The sequence below is a fragment of the Mobula hypostoma genome, chromosome 12 (genome assembly GCF_963921235.1).
Source record: "Mobula hypostoma chromosome 12, sMobHyp1.1, whole genome shotgun sequence".
In the NCBI taxonomy this organism is placed as follows: Eukaryota; Metazoa; Chordata; class Chondrichthyes; order Myliobatiformes; family Myliobatidae; genus Mobula; species Mobula hypostoma.
In genome coordinates, this window is record NC_086108.1 from 52,494,939 (window position 1) to 52,518,721 (window position 23,783).

At 42.4% G+C, this 23,783-nt stretch overlaps 2 protein-coding genes across 6 annotated transcripts in view; one reads left to right on the forward strand and one right to left on the reverse strand.

Moving 5' to 3' along the window:
• Positions 1 to 1,712, reverse strand: part of firrm (fignl1 interacting regulator of recombination and mitosis) — a 60,755-nt gene extending 59,043 nt beyond the window's left edge. The window contains exon 1 of one of the 2 annotated variants that reach the window (XM_063064099.1): positions 1,292 to 1,712. In XM_063064099.1, coding sequence (XP_062920169.1) covers positions 1,292 to 1,381 — 90 coding nt within the window. In that variant the 5' untranslated portion in view covers positions 1,382 to 1,712. The remainder of the gene's footprint in view (positions 1 to 1,291) is intronic. The other variant, XM_063064098.1, reaches the window with a different exon arrangement.
• Positions 1 to 23,783, forward strand: part of usp1 (ubiquitin specific peptidase 1) — a 74,643-nt gene that overhangs the window by 30,740 nt on the left and 20,120 nt on the right. Inside the window, exons 1-2 of one of the 4 annotated variants that reach the window (XM_063064101.1) lie at positions 16,427 to 16,463; positions 22,031 to 22,202. In XM_063064101.1, coding sequence (XP_062920171.1) covers positions 22,039 to 22,202 — 164 coding nt within the window. In that variant the 5' untranslated portion in view covers positions 16,427 to 16,463; positions 22,031 to 22,038. Of the gene's footprint in view, positions 1 to 16,426; positions 16,464 to 16,632; positions 16,688 to 16,846; positions 17,627 to 22,030; positions 22,203 to 23,783 lie in introns of those variants that run through there. The other 3 variants (XM_063064102.1, XM_063064103.1, XM_063064100.1) reach the window with 3 other exon arrangements.

Here is a 23,783-nt window from a genome sequence, read left to right on the forward strand (position 1 = left end):
CATACAGCTGTCCTCTCACCATATCCCTTGATGCCCCAACCAATAAGGAATCTATCAACTTCTGCTTTACACCCACATGGCCTCTACCACAGGCTGTGGCAGAGAATTCCACACTCTTTGGCTAAAAAAAATTCCTCATTACTTCTGTTCTAAAAGGTCACCCCCTCAGTTTTGAGGCTATGCCCTCTAGTTCTAGATACCCCCACCAGAGGAAACATCCTCTCCTCATCCGCCCTATCTGGGCCTTTCAACATTCGGTAGGTTTCAATGAGATCCCCCTGCATTCTTCTAAATTCCCGTAAGTACAGGCCAAATGTTCCTCATATGTTAATCCCTTCATTTCCGGAATCATCTTCATAAACCTCCTCTGGACTCTTTCCAATGACAATACATCCATCTGAGATAAGGGGCCCAAAACTGTTGGCAACACTCCAAGTGCAGCCTGACTAGTGTCTTATAAAGCTTCAGCATTATCTCCTTGCTTTCATATTCTATTCCCCTTGATAAATGCCAACATCACACTTGCCTTCTTTACCAGAAGACTCAACCTGTGAAATTAGCTTCTGGGGGGTTTGCATGAGTACCTCTGCACCTCTGTTGTTTAAATTCTCTCCCTATTTAGATAAGGGTCTGTGCTATTGTTCCTTGTACCAAGTGCATTATATCCACCATAAATCTACCTGTAACACCACTTTTAAAGTTATGGATCTGTATTCTCGGAACCCTCTGATCTGTTGTTCTCCCCAGTACCCTACTGTTCACTGTGCAAGTCTTACCAGGCTGTTCACTGTGTAAATCTTACCAGGCTTTGTCCCCTCAAAGTGCAACACCTCACATTTGTCTGCATTAACTAAATTCCGTTTACCATTTTTCCTGCTGGTTCAGATCCCACTGCAAGCTTCGATACCCTTCCTCACTATCCACTACACCCTCAATCTTGGTGTCATCCACAAATTTGTTGATCCAGTTTACTTTGTCATCCAAATCATTAATATAAATGGCAAACAACAATGCACTGATCCCTCTGTCACACGACTAATCACAGGCCTCCAGTCAGAGAGGCAACCAACTTGTATCTCTTCCCCCGTTAAGCTAATGTTGATTCCATTTATCCACCTCAACCTGATTGCCATGTGACTAAACCTTCTAGACCAGTCTCCCATGTGGGACTTTGTCAAAGGCTTTGCTATTGTCCATGTAGATAACATCCACTGCTTGTCCTTCATCAATTTCCCCGATAATGGTTAGACACAGCCAACGTATAATACCAAGTGAAACCATGAAAGGATATGATAAGTTCAGGCAGAATTGCTTCCAGCTTTTTCATACATATCTCCTCGTTCCACTGGGAAACTTCTTCTATTAAAGATTTCTGGGACATCCTTAAAAAGTCTTCACTTTGAAAATTCTCCGGTTTACCTTTAAAAGGTACAATAAGTCTCCTCAGCGAAAGCTCAGAAGTCAAACCGGTAGACGACTGACATTTCAACCAAAGAGTGGTGCACAGGGACTGCTCCTGAAGTCAATTACACACAAGCTTCCTCCAGTGCGGGAACGGATCACCCAGTTCGACATGATCTTTCCAGTTTTTGTTCGTTCAGATGATCATCTTCATTTTGTACATGTAGCTGCAGGATGCCTGATCCATTCTTCCAACCCAGCCCCACGCTTCCCTCCACGGCAGTCAAATATTTCTATCCCAGCAGCCTTTGGGAACTGACATCAGGAGCGAACGAAACCTACTGCGCATGTACACACCGGACACCCAGCTTCGGCAATGCGCATGTGCATCAATTGAATCGTCGCGCATGTGCAGAGAGATTCCTAGAAATCCTTCCGGGTTTGCTTCAATAACAGGTTAGGTAACGTCTATGTAGAGGAATCTGCAGTCTCCGTGACTGGTGCCTATTTTTTTTTTCCATGTTATTAAGGAAATGACAGGAACTAAGCCGAAGAAAAAGGAACAGGACAGTTAGGATAAACACAATATATTTTGCAGATGCTGGAAATCTTGAAGCAACACACGTAAAATGCTGGAGGAGCTCAGCGAGTCAAGCTGCATCTATGAAGAGAAATAACCAGTCGACGTTTCGGGTCAAGACCCTCATCAGAACGGAGATGAGGAACTTCTTTAGCCAGAGAGTCGTGAAACTGTAGAATTCGTTGGCACAAGCACAGTGGAGGCCAAGTCAATGGGTATATTTAACGCAGAGGCTGATAGGGGGGCATGAAGGTGAGAAGGGGGGAGATTGGGGCTGAGAGAGAAAATGGATCAGCCATATTGAAATGGCAGAGCTGATTCGATTGACCAAATGGTCTAATTCTGCTCCTATGGTATAAGCCAGAATAAGAAGTTTATGAAGGCCAATGTGCCAAAAGCTTTCTTTACGACCCAGCCTACATGTGATGCCATTTTCAATGAATTATGGATCTTTAGTCCCAGATCACTTTGTTCTACCACACTCTCAGTACCCTACATTCACTGTATAAGACCATATTCGTTGATCCAGTTGACCACATTACTATCCAGATCATTGATATAGATGACAAAAGACGGACCCAGCACTGATCCCCATGAAACTCCACAAGTCACAGGCCTCCAATCCTTGTCAAATGCCTTACTAATGCCTTATTGTAGCCCATTTCAGCAACATTCACTGCCTTGCCTTCATCATCTTTCCTGATAATTTCCTTGAAAAGCTCTATAAGAGATTGCATGAAGCCATGCTGACTATCCTTAATCACATGTCTATCCAAATAATCATACATCCAGTCCCTTAGAATATCTCACAATAACGTTCCCACTACTGATGTCAGGCTCACTGGCCTATAATTTCCTGGTTTAACTTTAGAGCCTTTCTGAAACAGCGTAACATTGGTTATCCTCCAATCCTCTGGTACCTCACCTGTCACGGAGGATGATTTAACTATCTCTGCTAGGGCTCCTGCAATTTCTGCACTTGTCTTCCGCAGGGTCCGAGGGAACACCTTGTCACACCCTGGGGATTTGTCCACCCTAATTTGCCTTAAGACAGCAAACACCTCCTCAGACTCAATGAGCCGAATAGCCTACTTCACCTATATCTTATGGTCTAACCATGAAGTTGATGCTGTTTTGCCTCACTTCTATAGACCCTGTGTCCATACAAATGCAAAAATTTCATCTAAGATCTCCCCCATCTTTGAGGACCAATTTTGCCCTTGCAATCCTTTTGCTCTTAACATATCTGCAGGATCCCTTGGGATTCTCCATCACTTTGTCTGCTAGAGCAACCTCATGCCTTTTCTATCCCTCCTGATTTCCTTCTTAAGTGTTCTCTTGCATTTCTTATTTTCCATTGGCACCTCATTTTTTCCTAGCTGCCTGTACCTGCTATGCATCTCCTTTATTTTTCTAATCTCTCTTGAAGACCAAGATTCCCTACACCTGTTATCTTTACTTTTTATTCTGACAGCCATCTACAAGCTTTGTATGCTCATAATTTTACAATTGAAGGCCTCCCACTTACCAAGTACACCTTTGCCAGAAAGCAACCTATCTTAAGCCACACTTGCCAGATCTTTTCTGATGCCACCAAAATTGGTCTTTTGCCAATTTAGAATCTGAACCCATGGGCCAGGCCTATCTTTTTGCATAGTTACTTTGAAATTAATGGCATTATGATCACTAGATGCGAAGTGTTCCCCTACACACCAACTTCTGTCACTTAACCTGTCTCATTTGCTAATAGCAGATCGAATATTAAACACTCTCTTAGAAACATGGAAAACCTACAGCACAATACAGGCCTTTCGGCCTACAAAGCTGTACCGAACATGTCCTTACCTTAGAAATTACCTAGGATTACCCATAGCCCTCTATTTTTCTGAACTCGCTGTACTTGTCCAGGCAGCCCATTCCATGCACTCACCACTCTCTGCGTAAAAATACTTACCCCTGACATCTCCTCTGTACCTACTTCCAAGCACCTTAAAACTGTGTCCTCTCGTGTTAGACACTTCAGCCTTGGGAAAAAGCCTCTGACTATCCACATGATCAATGCCTCTCATTATCTTATACACCTCTATCAGGTCACCTCTCATCCTCCGTCGCTCCAAGGAAAAAAGGCCGAGTTCACTCAACCTATTCTCAAAAGGCATGCTCCCCAATCCAAGCAACATCCTTGTAAATATCCTCTGCACCCTTTCTATAGTTTGCACATCCTTCTTGGAGTGAGGTGACCAGACTCAATCCCATGATTGATGAAGGCCAATGAACCGTATGCTTTCTTAACCACAGAGTCAACCTGTGCAGCAGCTTTGAGTGTCCTATGGACTCGGACCCCAAGAACCCTCTGATCCTCCACACTGCCAAGAATCTTACCATTAATACTATATTCTGCCATCATATTTGACCTGCCAAAATGAGACACCTCACACTTATCTGGGTTGAAATTCATCTGCCACTTCTCAGCCCAGTTTTGCATCCTATCAATGTCCCGCTGTAACCTCTGACAGCCCTCCACACTGTCCACAACACCCCTAACCTTTGTGTCATCAGCAAATTTACTAACCCATCTCTCCACTTCCTCATCTAGATCATTTATAAAAATCACAAAGAGTAGGGGTCCCAGAACAGATCTCTGAGGCACTCCACTGGTCACTGACCTCCATGCAGAATATGACCCAGCTACAACCACTCTTTTCCTTCTAGAGGCAAACCAATTCTGGATCCACAAAGCAAGGTCCCCTTGGATCCCATGCCTCTTTACTTTCTCAATAAACCTTATATGGGGTACCTTATCAAATGCCTTGCTGAAATCCATATACACTACAACTATTGCTCTACCTTCATCAGTGTGTTTAGTCACATCCTCAAAAAATTCAATCAGGCTCATAAGGCACGACTTGCCTTTGATGAAGCCATGCTGACTATTCCTAATCATATTATGCCTCTCCAAATGTTCATAAATCCTGCCCCTCAGGATCTGCTCCATCAACTTACCAACCACTGAGTAAGACTAACTGGTCTACATTTTCCTGGACTATCTGTACTCCCTTTCTTGAATAATGGAAATACCTGCAATACTGAAATCCTCTGGAACCTCTCCCATCCCCATTGATGATGCAAAGATCATTGCCAGCGGCTCAGCAATCTCCTCCCTCACCTCCCACAGTAGCCTGGGGTACATCTCATCTGGTCCCAGAGACTTATCAACTTGATGCTTTCTTAAAGCTCCAGCACATCACCTTTCTTAATATCTACATGTTCAAGCTTTTCAATCCACTGCAAGTCATCCCTACAATTACCAAACAACAGGAATTCTGCAGATGCTGGAAATTCAAGCAACACACATAAAGGTTGCTGGTGAACGCAGCAGGCCAGGCAGCATCTCTAGGAAGAGGTACAGTCGACATTTCAGGCCGAGACCCTTCGTCAGGACTAACTGAAGGAAGAGTGAGTAAGGGATTTGAAAGTTGGAGGGACAGGGGGAGATCCAGAATGACAGGAGAAGACAGGAGGGGAAGGGATAGAGCCAAGAGCTGGACAGGTGATAGGCAAAAGGGATACGAGAGGATCATGGGACAGGAGGTCCGGGAAGAAAGATGGGGGGGGGGGACCCAGAGGATGGGCAAGGGGTATATTCAGAGGGACAGAGGGAGAAAAAGGAGAGTGAGAGAAAGAATGTGTGTATAAAAATAAATAACGGATGGGGTACCAGGGGGAGGTGGGGCATTAGCGGAAGCTAGAGAAGTGGATGTTCATGCCATCAGGTTGGAGGCTACCCAGACGGAATATGAGGTGTTGTTCTTCCAACCTGAGTGTGGCTTCATCTTTACAGTGGAGGAGGCCGTGGATAGACATGTCAGAATGGGAATGGGATGTGGAATTAAAATGTGTGGCCACTGGGAGATCCTGCTTTCTCTGGCGAACAGAGCGTAGGTGTTCAGCAAAGCGGTCTCCCAGTCTGCGTCGGGTCTCACCAATATATAAAAGGCCACATCGGGAGCACCGGATGCAGTATATCACCCCAGTCGACTCACAGGTGAAGTGTTGCCTCACCTGGAAGGACTGTTTGGGGCCCTGAATGGTGGTAAGGGAGGAAGTGTAAGGGCATGTGTAGCACTTGTTCCGCTTACACGGATAAGTGCCAGGAGGGAGATCAGTGGGGAGGGATGGGGGAGACGAATGGACAAGGGAGTCGCGTAGGGAGCGATCCCTGCGGAATGCAGGGGGGGGGGAGGGAAAGATGTGCTTAGTGGTGGGATCCCGTTGGAGGTGGCGGAAGTTACGGACCCGGTTGGACCCGGAGGCTGGTGGGGTGGTAGGTGAGGACCAGGGGAACCCTATTCCTAGTGGGGTGGCGGGAGGATGGAGTGGGAGCAGATGTACATGAAATGGGGGAGATGCATTTAAGAGCAGAGTTGATAGTGGAGGAAGGGAAGCCCCTTTCTTTAAAAAAGGAAGACATCTCCCTCGTCCTAGAATGAAAAGCCTCATCCTGAGAGCAGATGCGGCGGAGACGGAGGAATTGCAAGAAGGGGATGGCGTTTTTGCAAGAGACAGGGTGAGAAGAGGAATAGTCCAGATAGCTGTGAGAGTCAGTAGGCTTATAGTAGACATCAGTGGATAAGCTGTCTCCAGAGACAGAGACAGAAAGATCTAGAAAGGGGAGGGAGGTGTCGGAAATGTACCAGGTAAACTTGAGGGCAGGGTGAAAGTTGGAGGCAAAGTTAATAAAGTCAACGAGCTCTGCATGCGTGCTGGAAGCAGCGCCAATGCAGTCGTCGATGTAGCGAAGGAAAGTGGGGGACAGATACCAGAATAGGCACGAAACATAGATTGTTCCACAAAGCCAACAAAAAGGCAGGCATAGCTTGTAAAAATAAAGGGATCCTTTTTGGATTAGCTACTGGTGGCTAGTGTTCCACAAGGATTTATAATGGGATAGCTTCTTCTAACGTTGTATGTCAACAGTTTGATGGGCTGATACTCAGATGGGTGGAGGCGCAGGTAGTGTTGAGGAAGCAGAGAGGCTGCAGAAGGACTTAGATTAGGAGAATGGGCAAAGGAGTGGATGGAATGCAGTGTCAGGAAGTGCATGGTATTGTACTTTGGTAGAAGGAATAGAAGCATAGACTATTTTCTAAACAGAGAAAATTCAAAATCCGAGGGATTTGGGAGTTCTCGTGCAGGATTCCCTAAAGATTAATTTGCAAGTTTAATATGTGATGAGGAAGCAGAATGCAATGTTAGCATTCATTTCAAGAGGACTAGAATATAAAAGCAAGGATATAATGTTGAGGCTGTGTAGGGCACTGTTGAGGTCTCACTTGGAGTATTGTGAACAGTTCTGGTCCCCTTATCTAAGAAAGGATGTGCTGACTTTGGAGAGGCTTCAGAGTAGGTTCATGAGAATGATTCTGGGAATGAAAGGATTATCATATGAGAAGCGAATGAAGGCTCTAGGCCTGTACTCACTAGGATTTAGAAGAATGATTGGGCATCTCCATCGAATATTGAAAAGCCATGATAAAGTGGATGTGAAGAGGCTGTTTCCTTTGATGAGCGAGTCTAAGGCCAGAGGGGACAACCTCAAAAGATAGGGATGTCCATTTAACTCAAAATTCAAAGTAAAATTTACCATCAGAGTACATACTTGTCACCACATACAACCGAGATTCTTTTTCTGTGGGCATACTTAACGAGTAAAAATTCCTGCAGCCTGTAGTAGGTCGATTTTTCCTTTCAGTAAGGCTGAGGGAGGGGATCTTGGGCTTAAAAAGGTTGATGACCGCTACTGTAGAGAGGTGCGGATGTACACCGGCCCCATGTTCGAAGAACGGAGATAAGGAGGCATTTATTTCGCTGGAGGATGGTGTATCTGTGGAATTCATTGCCACATGAGGCTGTGGAGCCCAGGTCATTAGGTGCATTTAAGCTAGAGATTGGTATGGGCTTAATTAGTCAGAGTGTGAAAGGTTATGGGGAGAGGGCAGGAGAATAGGGTTGAGCGGGAATTAGATAAGCAATGATGAAATGGCAGAGCAGACTTGATGGGCCAAATGGTTTAATTCTGCTCCTTTGTCTTGTGATATAAGTAATATTTAATGCATGTTTCAGGTTAGAAATAGGTCACTTTATGAAATTGGTTGTATTTCTAAAGAAACAAGAATCTGGTATTCATAAGCACAAGAAAATCTGCGGATGCTGGAAATCCAAAACAACACACACAAAATACGCTGGAGGAACTCAGTAGGTCGGGCAGCATCAGTGGGAAAGATCGGTCAACGGTTCGGGCCGGAACCCTTCGTCGGGACTGATGCTGCCCGACCTGCTGAGTTCCTCCAGCGTGTTGTGAGTGTTGCTTTGACCCCAGCATCTGCAGATTATTTGGTGTTAACACACACAAAATACCTGAGGAACTCAGCAGGCCAGGCAGCATCTATGGAAAAAAGTAAACAGCGTTTTAGGCCAAGCCCTATCATCAGGACTTGATCTGGTATTCATAGGTGTAAACTCTGCGCAGTATTGATTGAAACCTACTGTTGAGCTTGTTCAGATGCATCTATTTCATGCTGAAACATTGAAATGAGATAGAAGATCATGATGACCCATCAGCTTATTCTATCAATCATTGTGATTTCACTGTATCCCTTGACATTGTTCATTAATAAACGTCAAGTGTAAGATCAACAACTGACTGAGCCTCAATTTGCATTTGTGGAATAAAGTTCCAAACTTTAAACTGTTCCTAACTTTACTCCTCGAAAATTCGACCTTAATTTTTAGACAAAAAAAAACTTTCTTCCAGGGTTCTCAATCTCTCTAATTTCAATTAAACCACTCCATTACCTTTTACATTTAAGGAAATACACCTGTAGTTTGTGAAACCTCTCAAAATATGATATTTGGGTTGAGGTATCATAATCTCCATTGCGCTTGAGAAAAAACAATATTAGTGTGCCAGGTGTGGTGTAAACATCACCATTTTTGCTTGTGTATGTTTATGGTCAATTCTTGGAATCACAATGATCAGCCGTTGTATATAAAAGTAAACGTAACCTGGACAAGATAAAAATTAAACCATTAGAAGTTTACTTTAAGACTATTGTCAGGTCTGGGTTTCATATGAAGCTAATTGTTGAGTGTAAGTAAATAAAATTGCTTTTATTTTAAAGCCTGTGTTATGTTTCCCTCATAATGCTTATTGTCTGCCATACTGGTGGGGAGGAGAATTTGTATGTGTTGCCACATGTTTCCTGGAGCTGATGTACAGAATAAATACTGTTAATAGCCATGATTCATGTCATTTAATTAAGTGGACAAATGTGTCATCCACAATTACAACAAATACTTACCCTTAGTTTAAAGCGCACTAAAATGTGACTTGTTCAGGTTGGTAATATCATAATGGAAAGTTGCCTTAAGTTATTAAGGCATTATGTCTGGGGTAATGAGATTAATGAGGAATTGAAGATCGTGTTTAATTATAGTTCAACCATACATGAATATAGCCTTACGAAACAGTGTTCCTCTGGTGCCAGGGTGCAAAACACATTGACGACATTAACATAGCACAAATAGCACATATGGTTACAATTTCATAAAAACATAGTCACAAAATAATACAGCAAAAGTCATTGAGTGCAGAATTACTGTAGAATTCATGGTAAGTTGCCCTGGTTCAGCTTGTTCTTCCACCAAGTGAACACTGGAGGGCAGCACTGATGGGAGGGGTCAGCCCCCAACACCAGTATGGATTCCACAGTGCCCATAGAATCTCTCCCACACCGCCTCTACATTTCCTTTCCTGGGTGGCTGCAACAGGCTACCCTGCAGCATGGACTTAGTCCCCTCCACAACCAAGGCAACGCAGCTCCTCTGTCGTTGGTGTCGCCAGTGAACCAGACCTGCAGTATTCGATGTTACCAATATCCAACAGGGTCTTGTGATCACAATAAAAGACAATCATTCGCACACCCGTCCAATGGTACACGCCAAGTCCGGATGACAACACAACAATGATATGCAATAAGTCCAGCTCCATCGCTATCAAGCAACTCACTGATGGGTTAGCCCTGCAGTACTTAATGTTCTTAGTATCCAGCAGTGACTTTTGATTATAAAAAATACTTACAAAACAAACAAACAAATCTTTGACTGGACCTAAAGTGGCCACTGCATCCAAGTGTGCTGCCATCTAGAGGCAGGGAATAGTTTATGTGCTGCACTATAGCCAACTAGCTGCACAGGTTTGGTTCTCATTGCTGTCCCAAATACTCTATATTGAGCAATCAGGCACCACAGTGTGCAGTTTTAGACCATAAAACCCATAAGATATTGGAGCAGAATTAGGCCATTTGACCCAGAGTATGCTCTGCCATGTGATTATGACTGATCCATTTCCCTTTCAACCCCATTCCTCAGCCTTCTCTCTGTGACCTTTGACACTCTGACTTATGAAGAATCTATCAGTCGTCATCTTAAGTTCTCTCAGTGACCTGGTCTCCACAGCCACCTGTGGCAAATGTATTCCACAGATTCTGGCTAAAGAAATTCCTCCTCATATTTGTTCTAGGTGGATGTCCCTCTATGGTGAAGTTGTGCCCTCTGGTTTTAAACTCCCCCATGCTAGGAATCATACCCTCCACGTCCATTCTATCTAGGGCTTTCAACATTTGATAGGTTTCAATGAGAGTCCCTCTCACTCTTTTAAATTCCAGTGAGTACAGGCCCAGAGTCATCAAACACTCCTCATATGATAAGCCTTTCATTCCTGAAATCTTTTTCACAAACCTCCTTTAAACCCTCCCCAATGTCAACACACCCTGTCTTAGATAAGAGGCACAAAACTGCTCACAATACTCCAAGTGAGGTCTCACCAGTGCTTTATAACCCTCAGCATTACAGCCTTGCTTTTATATTCTAGTCCTCTCAAAATGAATGCTAACATTTACCTTCCTCACCACTGACTCAACCTACAAGTTAACCTCTAGGAAATCCTGCACGAGGACTCCCAAGTCGCTTTGCACCTCATATTTTAGAATTTTCTCCCCATTTAGAAAATAGTCTACGCTTTTATTCCTTCTACCAAAGTGCATAACCATACACTTCCTGACACTGTATTCCATCTGCCACGTGGTTCCCCATTCCCCAAATCTGTCCAGGTCGTTCTGTACACCCCCACTTCCTCAACACTACCTGCCTCTCCACCTCTATTTGTATCATCCGCAAGCTTGGCCACAAAGCCATCAATACCATCATTCAAATCACAGACATGCAGTGTAAAAAGAGGGCAGTCCTAATACCGACCCCTATGAAACACCGCTAGTCATTGGCAGCCAAACCAAAAGGATCCCTTTATTCCCACTCTTTGCCTCCTGCCAATCAGCCAATGCTCTATCCATGCTGGTAACTTTCCTGTTATACCCTGTGAGGCACCTTGTCAAAGGCCTTCTGAAAGTCCAAGTACACAACATCCATCGATTCTCCTTTGTCTGTGAGGTGAGGATGTCTGTTGGTCAGAATTGACCATGGGTATTGCGTCCTAGCTGCCCAGATATGCAAGCCTGGGCAGTATGATATGGAGAGCAAGCTGTTGCCCATATAGCAAGCTCCCCCTCTCCACACAACTGAAGAACCCAGAGGAACAGCAGAGACTGATACGGTTTGGTACCAGCAACATCGCGGGAGTTGCTCAGCATTGAACTCAATGTAGGACTGCCTTAGCGACTCCAGCTCCAGATTTTTCCCTCGGGGTTTACTCCCGATCTTCCCCATGAGTGGGTATAGCCACAAGTTACTGAAGTTTGAAATCATAGTTTTCCTTTTCCTAGATGAGCTGACAAGCCCCGTCTGCCCAAAGCAACTGGTTTTAAGGCACCAGTAACCCACCTTTGCCCCTTCTCCTGTCAGTAGAAATGGTTCCACTGGGTTTGATAACTAAGCCGCACATGAAGGCCAGGAGCTGGTCTTGGTTGTCAAAGGCTATTTACGGCACACGCCATTGGGAGCACTTTAATAGGTAGTGGGAGCTTGTCCCCGTTATCACCCCTGGCTGTAACAACCTTAAGGATCCTTTGTCTATCCTGCTTGTTATTTCCTCAGAGATTCCAATAGATCTGCCAGGGAAGATGTTCTCATAAGAAACCATGCTGACTTTGGCCCATTTTATCACGTGGCTCCAAGTACCTCGAAACCTCATGCTTAACACCAAAATCTTCTCAATTACTGAGGTCAGGCTAACTGACCTATAAGTTCCTATCTTCTGCCTCCCTCCCTTCTTGAAGAGTGGAGTGACATTTGCAATTTTCCTGAGCTCCTGAACAGTGTCAGAACCTATTGATTCTTGAAAGATCATTAGTAATGTCTCCACAATCTCTTCAGCTACCTCTGTCAGAACCCTGGGGTGTAGTCTATCTACTCCAGGTGACTTATCTACCTTAAGACCTTTCAGCTTCCCAAGCACCTTTTAATAGCAACTGCACTCACTTCTGCCCCCGGCACTCTCAAACATCCAGCATACTAGTAGTATCCTCCACAGTAAAGACTGATGCAAAATACTTATTCATTTTGTCTGCCATCTCCCTGTCCCCGATTACTACCTCTCCAGCGTCACTTTTCAGCAGTCTGATATCTACTCTTGCCTCTCTTTTACTCTTTATATATCTGAAAAAACTTTCGGATTCCTCTTTGATATTATTGGCTAGCTTACCTTCATGTTTTATCTTTTCATGGCTTTTATCTTTTTATGGCTTTTTTAGTTGCCTTCTGTTAGTTTTTAAAAGCTTCCCAATCCTCCAACTTCCCACTAATTATTGCTCTATTATATGCCCTCTCTTTTGCTATTATGTTGGCTTTGACTTCCCTTGTCAGCCATCATCATGTCATCCTGCCTTTAGAATACATCTTCTTCTGCTTTGGGATGTATCTATCCTGCACCTTCTGAATTGCTCCCAGGAACTCCAGCCATTGCTTCTCTGCTGTCATCCCTGCTACTGTCCCCTTCCAATCAACCTTGGCCACCTCCTATCTAATGCCTCTGTATTTCCTTTTACTTCACTGCAATACTGATATATCTGACTTTAGCTTCTCCATCCCAAATGGCAGGGTGAATTCTATCATATTATGATCACTGCCTCTAGAAGGTTACTTTACCTTAAGCTCTCTAATCAACCACCCAGTCCAGAATACCTGAATCTTTAGTGGGCTCTGCTCTGTGCTGTACGTCAATAAAGAAATAAGCTGCACAAAAAAAAACCATCTCATGGCATTCTACAGATTCTCTCTCAGGATGCAAAATTAACACCAGTCTGATTTTCCCAATCTACCTACATATTGAAATCCGTCATGACTATTGCAACACTGTCCTTTTGACATGAGTTTTCCATCTCCCATTTTAATTTGTGGCCCACATTCTGGCTACTGTTTGGAGGCCTGTATGTAACACATATCAGGGTCTTTTCACCCTTGCAGTTCCTGAACTCTACCCACAATTCTAACCTTTCTAAGGATTTGATTTCGTTTGTTACCAACAGAGCCACCCCACCCCCTCAGACTACCTGCCCGTAGCTTTGATACAATGTGTATCCTTGTATGTTAAGCTCCCAACTACTGTATAATCTTTTTTCAGCCACAACTCGGTGATGTCCATGTCATACCTGCCAATCTCTAACTGCTCTACACGATCATCTATTTTATTTCATATACAGCGTGCATTCAAATCCAACACCTTCAGTTCTGTATTCGTCGCCCTTTTTGATGTTGTCTGCATATTACACTGCAACTCATTTCACTGACTGCAATTTGCCCTATCATCTGCCTGTCCTCTCTGACACTCTCGCTATACACTGCCTCTGCTTGTATACCAACTGCCTCATCCTCAGCCCTGTCATTCAGTTTCCCACCCCCTTGCCAAATCACTTAAACCCTCCGCAACATAGAAAATTAGATGCAGCAGTAGGCCATTCGGCCCTTCGAGCCTGCACTGCCATTCAGTATGATCATGGCTGATCATCCAACTCAGAACCCTGTACCTGCCTTCTCTCCGTACCCCCGATGCCTTTAGCCACAAGGGCCATATCTAACTTCCTCTTAAATATAGCCAATGAACTGGCCTCAAGTTTCCTGTGGCAGAGAATTCCACAGATTCACCACTCTCTGTGTGAAGAAGTTTTTCCTCATCTCAGTCCTAAAAGGCTTCCCCTTTATCCTTAAACTGTGACCCCTCGTTCTGGACTTCCCCAACATCAGGAACAATCTTCCAGCATCTAGCCTGTCCAATCCTTTTAGGATTTTATACGTTTCAATAAGATCCCCCCTCAATCTTCTAAATTCCAGTGTGTATAAGCCTAGTTGATCCAGTCTTTCTTCATATGAAAGTCCTGCCATCCCAGGAATCAATCCGGTGAACCTTCTTTGTACTCCCTCTATGGCAAGAATGTCTTTCCTCAGATTAGGGGACCAAAGCTGCAACAATTCTAGCAAACCCATCTGCAAGAATATTAATCTCCTTGCTAAGAAACAGTATTCCTGCCATACAGAGAGAATAGCAAAGGTTCACCACTTTGTTACTAGGCTGAAGAACCACAGCACAAGGGGAGTTTTAGTCAACCAGGTTTCATATTCATTAGACGTTGAAAGATTGAGAGAGAATCTAATTGAAACTGATAAAATTTTGACAGGCCTAGGCAAATGAAATGTTTGGAGGATGTTTATCCTGCCTTGTGCATTAAGAACAGGGGCTCATGGCTTCAGATTACAGTACAAGAATTTAGCACAAATGAGAAGTTTCTTCAGAGGGTAGTGAACCTGTAAAATGCACAATGATGGAGGGCTGTGAAGTTAGACCACTGATGAAGAAAATTCTAGATGCAAAAGGATTCAATGGCGATGGGACAAAAAGTAGGAATATGGTATTGAGAAGGATGATCAAGCTGAAAGGGACACCTAATATTCCATAGCAATGCATGTCATGGAACTAGAGAAAATGAATAAAAACAAATGAATGGTTATTTTAAAATATATTTTACCATACTTAGTGATAGTCATTGTAAAACTTCCTTATAAAAATTGTGCATAATTTATGTTTACGTTTTCTTGCAAATGCTTATTTGACACTATATTCCTGTAAGCTGCTGGAATTTAGCTTTTCATTGCACATGTGCTTATGATAATACATTTGACTTTGATTTCCATTCATTTTTGGGACAGACCTCTTGGGAAAAGAGATTTCTGGCTGGAAACAAATTATGTTTCATATCAGAGTATTACATTATGATGCCAAATATTGAAATGTAAAGTCCTACAGACATTGCATTAATCATGAGGGTGTTGAAGTCTACCAAGCTTCAAAACAACTATCATGCATCACAAAAAGTAATAATCCAAAATCATAAAGCAAAAAAAAATTACTAATATTTTTCAAAACTAAATGCTCTACCAGGAAACATACAGCAGAGCTTTAAGGTCTATTCTTAACCTTGGAATTTGACGGTTTTGTATTTTTTCAGGACTGTGTGGAGGGAGCAATAATTTATATTATTTGTATTTCTAAATTCAAGCGACTAGACTTTGCCCTCACCTCTAGCTATGCATTTCGGAACTAATAATTGGAAATTTATGGGCATTCCCATTCCTTCCCGAGGTCTCGCTCAACTGTAAAATTTTGGTGGGGCTTGGATTCGTTATCACTCGGTAACCCAAAAAGAAGATGCAATGGCAAAGAAATTAACAGATGCCGAATTCCAGAGGCCGTCTCACAAGCATCTCGTCAGTAAAGCCAGTCTCAGAGCTCCAGTCCCCAAGGTTCACTCCTATCCTCCGGTACGGTCGCTGTGGAGTTGCACGTTCACCCTCATACCGACGAACACCAGAAAATCTGCAGGTGCTGGAAATCCAAAGCAACACACACAAAATGCTGGAGGAACTGCTGAGTTCGTCCCGCATCTTGTGTGAGTTGCTCCCGGTTTCCTCACGGCTCCCAAAGAGAGCGGGTCGGTAGGTGAGGGATGTGGAACGAATGGAATTGGATTCGTGGTAGATGGTCGGCGAGGACGTTACCGTGCCGTATCTGTCTATGTGCTCTTCAGTAAAATGGCCCTTGTTTCATTCTTAAATATGTTAATTACAATGAAGATTCGCATGGCACCCCCTTGAAACGACCCTCGACTCCACAACGCGCTTATTTATTTCCCGCCATCTCTGAGTTCCGGCTCCTAGCCCGCAAACCACACACTCAGCCAAAATGGACCCCTTAATGTTCGCTAATTCACATCCTGAGGAGATTTATACCAGTCGCGCAAAAATGAGACCTTGACTCTGCAGTTAAAAAAATACATACGTTCTCATCATTGTCGGTCTGAACTGCAATAAAAATAAAGCCAGGCAGTTAAACGACGAAGCAGGCATTCTCGGCAGACGGCTCATTGGGACTTGAAACTTGGAACGAGAAAGGGCGCCAAGCTCCGTTGCTAAGCGGGTGAGTGTGTGGTTTGGTGTTGGTACCGGGGCTCGGACATCGTGCCGAGAGGCCCCCGAGTGCCGCGGAGAAGAGGGAGTGATAGACATGCCAGGCTTGTCCACCGGTCTCTGGCTAAGAGGGAACGGGAGGAAGAAACTGTGAGGGAGAGAGAAAAGGGAGGGAATGAGGGGAGGGGAGGGGGCGGGGAGCAAGAAAAATCTTTATATCGCTTGGCCTTCCAGGTAATCCCACACAGGGGTTTTAAACAAAGTTCTTTTGAACTCTTGGCACTGTTGTAAGAAGTCGTAAGTTAATAACTGAAAGGAGCAAAACAGCTTGGAGAGAAAGTAGAGAAAATAAATTCATTATTTATGTATAAATGAGACGCTTTTTAGAACAGATGTTATTCATAAGTTGAATTCACTAGACTTCGGAGATGATGTGGGCCGTAGCTGGGCACTCCAACTAGATTACATTGATCAGATTTTAACATTTAGCGTTTGTGATTTAGAATCTCGTACAAATCTTTCAGTAATTCGTCACTATTGTCAGCGGTATAATCTAAGCAATAACTTAGCTTCTCCTCTTCGAAGCTAAAGTCATCCATGTCCATGTGTTTATTGATGACAACCTCTACTATCTCGACCCTTGTGTCTTTGTTTAGTTTTTGACTATTTGCTAATAATGAGTACTAAGTTCTTCTTAACAGAATGGCTAAAAGAACTTAATCATATTCTCGAGTTAATGGTTCATATTCTTGAGTTGAGTTCGTTGTGTGAGATGTGGAAACTTTGGGAGACCTCCAGTGTCCAGATAACTCTGAGCTCCAGATAACTACATCTGCTCGAATTGTACCAAGCTTAAGTTCCTTAAAGACAGTGTAAAGGAACTGGAGCAGCAGCTCGATGACGTTCTGTTCAAAAGGAAGAATGAGAAGTTGATAGATAGGAGCTACAGGGAGCTAGTCACCCATTAGTTTCAGGAAGCAGATACCCGATTGTCAGGAGAGGGAAAGGGAATAGGCAACAAGTGCTGAGTACCCTTGTGGCCATTTCCCTCAATAAGTATACTGCTTTGAATCCTATTGGGGTGTTGATCAACCTACCAGAGGGTATCCACAGCAAGCAGGTCTCCACCACTGAGTCTGGATCTGTTGCTCAGAGGGAGGAGGGGAAGAAGAGGTGAGTTGTATTATAAGGAGGTTTGTTGGTTAGTGGAACGGAAGGGGGGGGGGTTCTATGGACGAGAATGAAAATTTTGGATGGTTTGTTGCGCCCTGAGTGCCAGGGTCAGGGATATCTTGGATTGAGTTCATAGCATTCTTAAATGGGAGGATGAGCAACCCGAGGTCCTGGTCCATGTAGGTAACAATAACAGGTAGGGTGGATGATGCAGTCCTGCAAAGTGAATTCAGGGAGTTAGGTGCTAAGTTAAAGGACAGGACCTCGAGGGTTGTGATCTCATGATTGCTACTGGTACCACGTGCTAGTGAGACCAGAAATAGTAAAATCATACAGTTTAACACATGGCTAAGGAGTTGGTGCAGGAAGGAGGGCTTCATATTTTTGGATTATTGGGCTCTTCCAAGGAAGGTGGGAGCTGTACAAAAGGGATGATTTGCATCTGAACTGGAGGGGGACTAATATCCTTGTGAGAAGGTTTGCTAGTGCTGCACAGGGGTGGGGGGTGGGGTTGAACTAGAGAGTTGCAGAAGGAGGATGGGAACCAGAGTGCCAGAACAGATAGATGAGTGGTTGTGGAGAAAGATGTTGTTAAGCTGACATACAAAGTTAGGAATCAAAAGGTTGAGCAAAGTGGGACTAATGTTCTGAGCAGCATATATTTCAATGCCAGGAATAATGTAGGGAACGTGGATCAGCACGTAGAACAATGACATTATACCTACCAGTGAGACTTGATTGCAGGAGGGTCGGAACTGGCAGCTCAATGTTCTGGGTTCCGTTGTTTTACATGCGACCAAGTGGGAGGGATTAAAGGAGAGGGGTGGTATTACCAGTCAGGGAAAATGTCATGGTAGTGCTCAGTCAGGACAGATTGGAGATCTTGTCTAGTGAGGCTTTATGGGTGGAACTGGGGAATAAGGTATTACCACGATGATTGGGCTATATTGTAGACCAACCAACAGTCCATGGGACTTACAGGCACAAATTTTTAGAGAGGTTGCAAATTGATGCAAGAAACATGAGGTTGTGATAGTACGGTGATTTTAATTTTCCACATTAACTGGGACTCCCATACTGTAAAAGGACTGAATGGAAAGAGTTTATAAAATGTGTCCAGGACAGTTTCCTTAATCAGTACGTAGAAGACCCAACTAGAGAGAGTGTGATACTAGATTTTCTTTAAGGAAAGGGACAGGACAGGTGACAGAAGTTTGTATAGGGGAACACTTTGCATCTAGTGATCATAATGCCATTAGTTTCAATGTAATTATGGAAAAGGATAGGTTTGGTCCTCGAGTTGAGATTCTAAGTTGGAGAAAATCCAATTTTGATGGTACTGTATCAGATCTGGCAAGTGTGGATTGTGGTAGATAATGTTCTTATAAAATATCTCTGCATCTCTATTGCATCTATATCATTTTTATAAATGGTGGTAACCCAAGTTGTGTGCAGTATTTCATGTGTAATCTATAATGCTGTGGTGCAGGTGTAATGTAATTTCTGTACCTTTCAATCATGTCCTTCCACAAATAAATCTTAGTGCTTGGTTTTGACTCTTTGCTACCCTATAGTGTAACTTATTGAATGTACTCCAAGGTCCTTTTGAATCCTTCTCTGCTTCTCCCCATCCTGGTTCACAACTTTCAACTAATTATCTCCTTATTCTTCCTAGCAGAATATACTGTCTCACATTTACCTGTGTTGAGCCTTACCTGTCATTTATTTTCTAATTCTGCAAACTTTTTTAAAGTCCTCTTGAAATTTGTTGTAGTCCTTTTCCAGTTTGACAAACATTGTTATACATAGATTTAGAAACACTATTATAGTTTCCGAAATCAAAACCATTAATGTAAGTTAGGAATTGGATAGTCCCAGCACTGATCTTTGTGGAACATGTGTATCGATCATCCTGTATTGTGAAGAGTTTGCTCCAACTTTCACTTTTTTTTGAAGCCAGTTCCCTCAGTGGAGGAAAGTTCAAAGGAGGAAATGTATACTGTACACTTAAATTTAAAATCAACAATTTGTAAGATTTTGGTTACAAATGAGGTCCTCTACTTGGGTATTAAAGTTAATACTTCCCTATCATCTGTGGTTAAAACAAATTACTCTTTAATTTTGAAAAAATAGAGGAAGGTATTAATAGATGGAGACACCTGCCAGCATCAGTCCCAGCCCGTATATCGGTCATTAAAATTAACACCTTACCCCGCACTAATTTTATTAGCTCAATGATCCCACTTGCACCTCCAGCAGGATATTGGCAAAAACTGGATTCCTTACTACGATGCTATGTTTGGAATGGTAAACGACCCAATATAAAATGGTCAGCTCCACAATTCAAAAAGTCGGATGGGAGATTGGCATGTCCAAATTTTAAATTGTATCACTGGGCATTTGTATTAAAAAGTCTTAGCTATTGGATGGAGGAGGATAAAGTTTCATCATGGAAAAATATAGAACAAGAACTAATAGCACCAATAAGGTTGAAGGACTTTCTCCTTATAGGTATGTCTACCAAAAAATGTGATTTGTATTTGGTCCAATATTAACCCATATGCTACAAGTGTTTAGAGCAGCAGAAAAATTCCTAAAATTTAAAAGAGTATCGTGCAAATCATCCCCATTATGGAACAATAATCATCTTCTATCTGGGGGGAAACCATTCACTAACAGAACTTGGGAAGATAAAGGTATTACTACTCTTCAAGATATTAATGGGACAAGTACTATCCTTAGCTTTCAAGAACTGGTATCTCGATATAATATTGATGAACACTCTTTTTTTCTACTTCAGAGTAAGATCAGCTTGTAAAGCCTACGGCGTTCCCTGGGGGTCAGATTTAAAGGACCATCCCATTTAAAGTTGGATACAGAATGCTCCAGGACAGATAGTGTCATACATCTATGATTAAACTCACAGAAATATGTGCCCACGTCAGGAATGAAACCCTGGGATAGGGGCATATCTGAACTGGGACAAGACTTAGACTGGGATGCGATTTGGGATAATGCTGCCAGTGCTTTGAAAACCCAAATCATTGGTACATACACTTGAAATTTTGTCATAGAGCATACTTAACACCAAGAATTAGACATCAAGGGTATGGGGATGTCCAGGGGTTTTTGGTTTGTGAGGGAAGGTTATCAGTACTCTTACAGAACTAACGGGGGTACAATTACCAATGGACCCCGCTGTACGTCTTCTAAATGATGACTCCCACCTTTCCCTTACGGAAAAATCATGCAAAGTCTGGCTGGAAGGCCTGACTGCAGCTAAGAAGATTAATCCAGCATTGGAAACCTCTCCATGGAATTTCAAATACTCACTGGCTTTGGAGCTTTTTGGACATTTCTTACCTGGAACTTTCATCAGCAAGAGTAAATGATGCACGACCAAACACAATTTTATGTGGACAAATTTGATATCTAACTTAAAAGATCTTTTGTTAAAATAGAAATGCTTTGTCTGTGTATGCACTACTATTCAGTTGGTTGGTGGAGGGGAGAGGGGTGGAGGGGGGATGGTGATGAAGGTTGGGGGGTGGTTGTGATAAGCAGTCAAAATGTAATTAGCAACTGGTTGTATTGAATGTAATTTCTTGGTGTTGCAATAAAAGATTAGTAATAAATAATTTGTAAGATTTTGTCTTTTAGGAGTATTTCCTAATAGGACATTACACTGTGAAATAGAAATCATATCATCATTTCTGACAAATTATAATGTTTAAGAAACTCGGAATTATTTTGTTAGGCTTCCCAAAAGGAAACTTTTGTTTGATTGTTTTAATTGTATATTTTGCCAACTGCTCTGGCAAATAAGTTATTCTATTAATGAGCATAATTAGAAACCTATTTATATGCCAGGTCTCCATCATCCTTTCAGGCGGTGCGTTACAAAGTATAATCATTGTTTCCTTAAGAATCCTCTTCTCTCTTGGTTTTATTCAACACTTTGAATCTGTATACTCTGGTTCTTGAATATCTGTTAATCATTTATATGGAATTTAATACAGTCACAATACTCAGTGAAATCACAAAGTAACATCAACTGACTTTTCATAAAACATGTTAATTTATATTTGTTTGAAATTCTTTTAGCGACATATTCTTTCACTGCACGTAGCATTTGTAATTAAAGCTAGCAATATTCGTGTTTTCCTGATAGGGTGATAGGATTTATGTGTTTAGTATGGTACAAGGTTGGATTCAGGTGTCTGGCAATGTCAGCAGATACTAAATTTGCATTTTGATCCATTTCCTAATTTGATTTTCGTACTGGTTTCATAAAGCAACTTAAAGAGATCTGTAACAGGCTTTAAACAATTCATAATGCACTAAATTCATATACTTAACAAGATCATAGTTATCTAATCCACAATATTTGTTTCTGTTTTCTAGTGAAGAGGATGCCTGGCCTAGTCCAGAACGAGTGTAATGGAAGGGGGAGCCCTAACAAAAGAAAACGACTTTCCCTTAAATTCTTTCAGAAAAAAGAAGCCAAACGAGCTCTTGATTTTACTGAGAAGGAAGAAACTGAACACTGTCCTTCAGAGCCAAAAAGGCCAGATAAGTATGTTGCAATATTTACTACACATATAAAGTTTTGCAAACTAAATTTTGCTATCATCAGCATTATTTGGTTTATTTTTTTCAATCAAGATAACTATACATAGCTACATCATAAATGTGCCCTCAAGTGTTGAAATAATAAGGGAACTTTCTAGATTGTTTGTCATGTTGTGCCATTTTGTTTCTTGAACTTCAGCTTATCAGCACAGGTGGTCTCTGGTTTCAGATTGAAATGCTAGGACACAGAAAGAAGCCACCTGCCTCAGTGAATCCCTCCTGGTGCCAGTCCCATATCACCCTCTTTCCTTTAACCTTGCTGGTTATTTTCCCAAAAGCGCCTATCCAGTTTTGAAAACCTTCATTGACTGTCTCCATCATCCTTGCTAGCAGTGAGTTACAAATTACAAAATTCTATTTTCTTAAAAATTTTGTCATTGCTTGGTTTTCATTCAGTACTTTGAATTTGTATCCTCTGCTTCTGTCATATGCACAAGTACATATGCAATTCTGAAAAGCAACACACATAAAAGTTGCTGGTGAACGCAGCAGGCCAGGCAGCATCTGTAGGAAGAGGTGCAGTCGACGTTTCAGGCCGAGAGTCCTGATGAAGGGTCTCGGCCTGAAACGTCGACTGCACCTCTTCCTACAGATGCTGCCTGGCCTGCTGCGTTCACCAGCAACTTTTATGTGTGTTACTTGAATTTCCAGCATCTGCAGAATTCCTGTTGTTTGCAATTCTGAATATCTTATTAAGTAAGGAGACAGGGCGGGTGACAACTGTGTAGGACCTTGTGATCATAATTTTATTAATTTCAAGATAATTATGGAGAAGGATGGGACTGGTCCTTGAGATTCTAAATTGAAGAAAGGATCTGACAAGTATGGATTGGGAGAGGTAGTTTTCTGGTAAGTAGGAAGCCTTCAAAAGTGAAATATTGAGAGTACAGAAATTACATATTCCTGTTAGAAAAGAAGGCAAGGCTAACGGGCTAGGGAATCTTGGTTTTCGAGGGGTATTGAGGTCCTGGTAAAGAAGAAGGTATATATTAGGCAAAGGCAGTAAGGAACAAATAGAGCTCTTATAAGAGAACATTTAAGAGGGAAACCATGGTTAAAAGAATGCAAGAGAACATTTACAAGGGAAACCGATGGTTAAAAGAAGGCATGAGGTTACTCTGATAGACAAGGTGAAAGAGAACCTCAAGGGTAAAGAGAGCTTTTGGCATATTGGCCTTTATAAATCAGTGCTGAGTGCAAGAGTTGGGATGTTATTGTGAAATTGTTTAAGATGTTGGTGAGGCCAAGTTTTAAGTATTCTCTCCAGTTTTGGTCACCTACCAACAGGAAAAATATCAATAAGACTGAAAGAATACAGAGAAAATTTACAAGGATGTTGCTAGGATTTGAGACCTGAGTTACAGAGAAAGGTAGAATATGTTCGGATTTTATTCCCTCGAGTGTAAGAAAATGAGGGGAGATTAGCAGGATACAAAATTAAGGGTAAATGTAAGCAAGCTTTTTCCAGCGAACTTGGGTAAGACTAGAACTAGGGTTATAGTTTAAGGATGAAAGGTGAAATATT